We start from the raw sequence: 5,917 nt of genomic DNA on the forward strand, positions 1-5,917 counted from the left end.
TGCCTTATTAGTAGAGAGACTCGACAAACTCAACCTCGAGAAGCATGGCTGCGTGCGCAAGGTCTCGACAGAGGCAAATCTCTTGCGCCGACAATATCCGCCAACGGTGGACCTGAGACCGCCATGACCCAATGCAATTAGATGTGATTAGTCAAGCTCACCACGTGTGGAGTTCCTTATCCTATGTAACTTGGGGTCTTTACGAGATTCAAGCACCCATTATCATACACAAAAAAGGAATAGAAAAGGAACAAATTCTCTGTCTCTCTGTCTCTATGTTTCTCTCCTAATGACTTATGTAGGCACATGCCTGTTCTCCTTAATGCAGGAGTGAAGTAATTGGATCGAGCTTTATCACAGAAAATTGAGGCATTTTTTGTTCTTGGATCATATGAATGGGATCCTTTGTTAGATGTTAGCAGTCTGCAAAATTGAGTTGCCTGACTCTCCTGTTCTGTGCACGCGATAAACACACGTTGGGAAACTACGTTTATGTGGTGCCTCTGACTATGTGAGTTGCATTTCAGAGACGATAGACAAAAACTATCAGATACTGGAGTCAGCTGTCATGCTTTATGAGCAGTGTTACACGATTTCTGAGTTGAGCTTCTGTCAACTTCTTCACTAATCTCTCTCCTTTTCCTTTGCTCTGCTTTTTTTTTGGGGGATTGGGGATGGCCCCGAACAGATGATGAGACTCCATTCACTTATATTGAAGGAACTGGAAAAGGGCCGAAAGAATGGGGCCAGATCGACCCACGTTGGCAAGCATGTGGCATGGGGAAATTGCAATCTCCTATTGATCTGCTCAATGAGAGAGTGCAAGTCTTTCCAAATTTGGGGAAGTTGAAAAGAGACTATAAACCGGCTCCTGCCATTGTGAAGAACAGGGGACATGATATCACAGTAAGAGCTACCTTGTTGCCCTTCTTTAAAGTGGTCTCATGCCTGGCTAAACTTGAAACAACCCACCTTTTAGTGACGGTGCAACTGTTTGCTCGTGTAATGATTCGAGAAATTCCTTTTTTCAGTGGAAGCACTAACCACAAAGATATTTGAATCTTTAAGGCTAATTTTACAGATTATTATCCATGAGCAATTCATATTCACTGATATTCGATAGTGGCATCTGCCTGTCCATCTATTAACCTCCTCCAAAGAATGACCAACTATGTACTCGACCTTTTTCAATAATGAACTCATCTACCATGTGTTTTTACTAATGACTTTTCAACCAGGTAATGTGGAAAGGAGATGCAGGGAAGATCAACATAAACGGTACTTACTACAACCTTCTACAGTGTCATTGGCATTCCCCCTCCGAGCACACATTTAACGGATCAAGGTACAGAGGCTGTCTTTGTTGTTTGTACATGGTATGTTTTCGTCGTGAAGTAATGCGCAGCGACGGCGTGCACTTTCACTAGATTTCTTTTTCTGCAGTATGCACAAATTACACTAAACAAGATAGTCTTTTTTCCCCTTAGTCCTGGTAAGTGATGTTAAAATTCATTCTGCAGATATGACTTGGAGCTTCACATGGTCCATTTAAGCTCTCACGGAGAAATAGCTGTGATTGGGATTGTCTACAAGTATGGCCGACCTGACCCTTTCCTCACAAAGGTGCAAAGGATGATTTATCTCACTCTCCATACCGCCACGTGCATTTATATGTGAAGCCGCCATATTGTTATCATACTTGCTCATAGGTTATGTGAATGCTTTAACTCAGCCATAATAAGCAAAGTCGAGCTTGTATACGTGCATGTTCATGCACACTGATGTAATGCATTATCTGTCTGATTATTTTGTGCAATTTGCTTCACCTACTTTGCTCATACGGAATGTGAAGATCCAGTCTATTAGAATGTATCATGTGGTCTCTGCGTTATTCCTTTTGTCCTTCTGATTAAGTTTTGCCATTTTAATCTCTCGGCAGCTGCTTGAACACATAACAGTAGTCGGGAAGGAAGACACAGACTTGGGGGTCATAAATCCAGGGATCATCAAATTCGGCAGCAGGAAATACTTCAGATACATCGGTTCTCTCACGGTCCCTCCATGCACTGAGGGTGTCGTGTGGACAATAGTCAGGAAGGTAATAGACTAGATTTCCATGACGATTCTTAAATATGAACCTACATTCTCAAGACACGCTTTATTGCGAACTTTGACTAGGTGAGGACAGTCTCGAGGAAGCAAGTAGAAGCACTGAGAGAAGCCGTTCATGATGTAAGTGCTCTCTAAAAGGGGGTTGCGTTTTGATTTCCTTGCCACTTAACTCGGGGGACATTTTACAGAAAAGAAACTTGAGCTATACAGGCATTTAGGTCCTCTATAAACATATATTTGAGGTAAAAGGCTTTTTCGAAATGCTAGACTATTTGGTAAATTATAACTGAAAGGTGCTTTAGGGAAATGCAAGATTGTTTGGTAAACATATATTTGAAATGCCCTTTAGTGTGACCAAATTAAGTTTTTTAGTTTTAGTATTTTTAAAATTGCCAAAAAGAAACCATGACTATATAATCTTTTACATTTTCATGTTAAGAGTAATGTAAAATATATATATTAGTAAATTTATTTTAAAATTATATTAAAAGAATTTGATTATAAATTAGATGCAAAACTCAACTTTTGGCCTAGGGTTCTTTTAGGTTTGTTTTCAACTTTGAATAATTTTTTTTAAAATTATTATAATATTAATCATCTTCGTTAATTAATGATCATTCTAGTGTATTGATAAAAAGTTAGACTATTGATTATCAAAATATAAAAATGACAAAAAAAATAGAAGATGAACCCAACATTTGCAAAGGGTTTTATTATTTTTTAAAAAATAAAAATAAAATCCTATGAAACTACGTCGTCGATCAACGATGGTTGGGTGTGGTAAAGATGATCGGTTTGAAAAAAAAAAAAAGAGTCAACAGATGAATAGTAAAGGTAGACTTGCATTTCCAAAATGCCGAAAGCCCAAAGTAGGTCCTCTGTTTTGGGCTTTAGATTTCAAAAAAGATGTAAAGGACACCTCTAAATGTTGAACCAAACACCTAAATTTTTTTTTTCCAATGGGCTTTCGGGCTGAAAGTCGCCAGAATGCTGAACCAAACGGGGCCGACTTGGTGGTTTGTTTATTTGATAACGAGTGATACTTATTCTCTTCATATGCACAAACATGTACACGACATAAAGACCCATGTTCAAAAACAGTCTTCCCTCGTGTGACCGGATTCATCTTTCATCTTTCTTGCCTTATTTGATTCTTGTCCATTTGGATAGGGATATGAAGCCAATGCAAGGCCGACTCAGCAACTAGATGGAAGAGCCGTCTGGCTATACACTCCAGGAGACAATGGAGGTGCTGCTTAGGTTATAGCCAGAATTTGACCCATTAAATATTTTCTCAGCTTCAAGACTGTCTTTTATTACCTTACCACTTGAAACATTTGCAATTAAGACATACCGTTTCATTCTGATAAGTAGATACAGAGACCAGGTGGGGGTGAAAATAACAAGCTGTGCTCTCAGCGAAGGAAAGAAACGAAAAGTGAAAAGTGTGATCTATCCGAGCTTTTGACATCTAAAATCTACTCCCACACTAGGCGACGGAGAAAGGAAGAACTGCCAACAGAAAGGCCTCATAAGTGAAGGTTGCTAAGCCGAAGTATGCGGTATCCTTCTCAAATTTCCATTCAATTCCTGCAATACGAAATACCGATTCAGTCTGGAATTCCAGTGGACTGAGTACATAAATATAAGATTTGAGTACAAGATCTCACCTCGAGAAGAAGGCAGCGTATGCAATAAATAAGTACGAAAGGGTAATATAAGAGACCTTCATGAGTCATAAGAAGCATTGAAAACTTTCAACGATGTATTCCATGGCTTTGTTCTTCCTGCCAGCTTTGTCAAACTTAGACACGAGCAAATCCAAAACCTCCGGCGACAAAGCAAAAATCTTAGACTGACCAGTGCATCCCTCAGACTCCTTGGCAACAATCTTGTCCCCCCTGTCCCGGTCGAACCTCTTGAATATTGCCTGAGGAAATTTCCAAAAAGCACGAATTACCATTGATCGACGTTTGGTTCTAAAAAGAATGTTCTCTGGGATAGCATTGGGTTCTAGTTTCCACTTATCTGTCAGCTCTGAAGATTGTAAAACACCTGAACAAAGAAATTACGCAAACTGACGTGCACAATCTGTTGACAACATCTCACCTTGCGTATTAAGAGGAAAGCTCATGGCACAAGTTTGAAAGGATTCAAAAGCAGAACGAGGTTTGAAGTTCAAGACACTCGTCCCTACATTCTAAACCGATATTAGAGACTCTGTTATTACAGATCTTATATAATCTTGCTTAACCTCGGAAGAGTATGCACAACAACTTCACCTAATCGCTGCATGTTCCCGATGGTGTCAGAAGCGATCACAAGATTTAGAAGGTCTGATACCGATCTAAAGTGTTCAGATATATTATCCAAAAGAAAGTGTATTGTGCAAAGTGAACACAATGTCAAACACATATTTGAGAAGATGCATGGAATTGAAACTCAAACACTTAAAAGGTTTTCAGAGAAATCAAAATTGGAAAATTCCTTTTCAAATGAGCGATCAAGATCTGTTTCTTTTTTCTTCTTATCACGATTCAATCATCACTGGTCCCCAAATATTAAAATCCTTGAGAATTTGGAAATCGCCTCTTGATCGAACCCTCTGGCCTGATCAAGATCGTTTCCTAATCAGAAAATTGGGAAGTATTATCACGAGGTTGAGAGAATTCAAGGGATTTAGCTCTTAGGTCCATGGTCTAGCGATCTAGAGGGGAAATGGTATTTGAAGCTAGGTAGACCCATTTCATGTGGTGTGTTCATTCCAAAAGAACTATGGAGTTCGGGTTCCACCTGACATCAACTTGTATAGGAGTAGGGATGAATTAAATAGAGAATCGGGTCAAGGAACTCACTTTTTTCGCTTATCCTTCATAGAATGGCTCTTTTTAGATATAGTGGAATAATAAACTTAGTAGATTTGCTCTACCTAAAGAAAGGATAGTAAATAGATTATGAAATTCCGCTATTACATGTTTGATATTGTTCTTGTACGCATTACAATATGAAATTTATATCTAGTGATTATGATAAAATTGGATGCTCTAACATATTTATTTGATTGATTTACTACATTTAATTTCCAAATTTTGCCTTCAAGATTTATAGTTTTAATTTATTATCAATTCTATTTTGATTGGAGCTCTTGAAGAGTCGTGGTAGATCATTGCCGGTAGCATTCTCAAACAACCTCACCTGGTCATCCAAGTTAAGACATTTTCCTTGAAAAAAAACAACTCCCACATCACGCGTCTCAAAAGTTCAATTCAGGCCTGTTACTTGACGATAATTTCTTCTTCTTCTTATTTTCATAATGTCTCTGTGAAATGTCACGTGCGTTTTATATGATCGAAGTTCTCAAAACCCGATATCGATTGTCTTCCCCTTTTCTGGGTCTTCAAACCAGACTAACTATACTATAGTTAGAGTCTCCATCTTTTGACTTCATCTAAGATGCGACCCGGGTATGATTGTTCAAGTTCTCCAGGTTATGTTTTAATTTTGTTAGATATCAAAGTTGTTCCCCTTTGGCTAACTCTTCAACGCGACTAGCCACATAGTCTACAACGTCTTCCACCGCATGGCATTTGTCGGGGTTGAATCCCCTCTCCTAAGCGATTTCCCTCGCTCGGTGGCAAATCTATTTGATGTGTGTGTCATGCCTGTTGTTGTCATAAGGCAGGTCGCTGGTGGCTTTGGCGCCCTCCGGCAAGTGTTCAATGGCCGGTAAGGGGAGCTTCACGAAGTTGATGAGAGGGGCGACGTTTGGAGGGGGTTTTCGGAGGCGATCTATGTTTCTTGGTGT

At 39.3% G+C, this 5,917-nt stretch overlaps 1 protein-coding gene across 1 annotated transcript; it reads left to right on the forward strand.

The window, feature by feature from the left end:
* The first annotated feature begins 24 nt into the window (after positions 1-24).
* LOC104425327 (alpha carbonic anhydrase 4) lies at positions 25-3,771 on the forward strand. Its single transcript, XM_039304368.1, has 6 exons — positions 25-906; positions 1,239-1,345; positions 1,521-1,623; positions 1,940-2,098; positions 2,179-2,232; positions 3,283-3,771. Exons 1-6 carry the CDS (start codon positions 778-780, stop codon positions 3,370-3,372), a joined length of 642 nt encoding a protein of 213 aa, XP_039160302.1. The 5' UTR covers positions 25-777; the 3' UTR covers positions 3,373-3,771.
* The last annotated feature ends 2,146 nt before the right edge of the window (positions 3,772-5,917 follow it).

The sequence above is a fragment of the Eucalyptus grandis genome, chromosome 11, assembly GCF_016545825.1.
Source record: "Eucalyptus grandis isolate ANBG69807.140 chromosome 11, ASM1654582v1, whole genome shotgun sequence".
Taxonomy (NCBI): Eukaryota; Viridiplantae; Streptophyta; class Magnoliopsida; order Myrtales; family Myrtaceae; genus Eucalyptus; species Eucalyptus grandis.

Coding starts and splice junctions, on each gene's coding strand:
- LOC104425327 (XM_039304368.1), top strand. CDS start 778: ATGGGGAAATTGCAATCTCCTATTGATCTGCTCAATGAGAGAGTGCAA. Junction 907..1,238: donor ACAGGGGACATGATATCACA/GTAAGAGCTACC, acceptor CTTTTCAACCAG/GTAATGTGGAAAGGAGATGC. Junction 1,624..1,939: donor CTGACCCTTTCCTCACAAAG/GTGCAAAGGATG, acceptor ATCTCTCGGCAG/CTGCTTGAACACATAACAGT.